A 954-nucleotide genomic window follows, 5' to 3' on the forward strand; every position below is an offset into this window, starting at 1 on the left:
GGCGCGGGGGCGGCGGCGCTGCGGCCCTTCGCGTGCGGAGAGTGCGGCAAGGGCTTCGTGCGCCGCTCACACTTGGCCAACCACCAGCGCATCCACACGGGCGAGAAGCCGCACGGCTGCGGGGAGTGCGGCAAGCGCTTCAGCTGGCGCTCGGACCTGGTGAAGCACCAGCGCGTGCACACGGGCGAGAAGCCCTACATGTGCTCTGAGTGCGGGGAGACGTTCAGCGTCAGCTCGCACCTCTTCACGCACAAGCGCACGCACTCGGGCGAGCGGCCTTACGTGTGCCGCGAGTGCGGCAAGGGCTTCGGGCGCAACTCGCACCTGGTGAACCACCTGCGCGTGCACACGGGCGAGAAGCCCTTCCGCTGCGGCCAGTGCGAGAAGCGTTTCAGCGACTTCTCGACGCTCACGCAGCACCAGCGCACGCACACGGGCGAGAAGCCCTACACGTGCATCGAGTGTGGCAAGAGCTTCATCCAGAGCTCGCACCTGATCCGTCACCGCCGCATCCACACCGGCAACAAGCCGCACAAGTGCGCGGGCTGTGGCAAGGGCTTCCGCTACAAAACGCACCTCGCGCAGCACCAGAAGCTGCACCTGTGCTAGAGCCAGGCCACAGGGAGGCCGCCCATGGGGGTGGGGAGGGGGGAGCATGTGGGACTAGATGTTCTGGGGATAGACCGTGTAGAAAGACGTGGGAAGGGGCGGGGGGGACAATCCGAGAGTGACTGGAGGGTCTTTTGGTGTTAGAGGGTCTTGAAGGGGTGGGTCGAGGAACTGTTGTTTGGGGGTGTATTTTGCATGCCTCCTCCCCAAGGTGGACGTGTTTGGGAGATGTGCTTAAGCGCGAGGACATCTTCAGATGTACGGAGTAGGGGCGAAGAGCACTTTGAGGATCTTGAAGAAGGGGTGTTGCGGGGGTGGAGGTGGGGGAGTGAACAGGATGGCAGG

The 954-nt window shown here is 64.4% G+C and overlaps 1 protein-coding gene across 1 annotated transcript in view; it reads left to right on the top strand.

Annotated features, from left to right (window-relative positions):
• The window catches only part of ZNF697 (zinc finger protein 697), a 25,286-nt gene extending 24,618 nt beyond the window's left edge, over window positions 1-668 (top strand). Inside the window, exon 4 of the mRNA XM_029945959.1 lies at window positions 1-668. This exon is cut by the window's left edge and continues 22 nt beyond it. Coding sequence (XP_029801819.1) covers window positions 1-609 — 609 coding nt within the window. The 3' untranslated portion in view covers window positions 610-668.
• The last annotated feature ends 286 nt before the right edge of the window (window positions 669-954 follow it).

Source organism: Suricata suricatta, chromosome 8, assembly GCF_006229205.1.
Source record: "Suricata suricatta isolate VVHF042 chromosome 8, meerkat_22Aug2017_6uvM2_HiC, whole genome shotgun sequence".
NCBI classification, from domain to species: Eukaryota; Metazoa; Chordata; class Mammalia; order Carnivora; family Herpestidae; genus Suricata; species Suricata suricatta.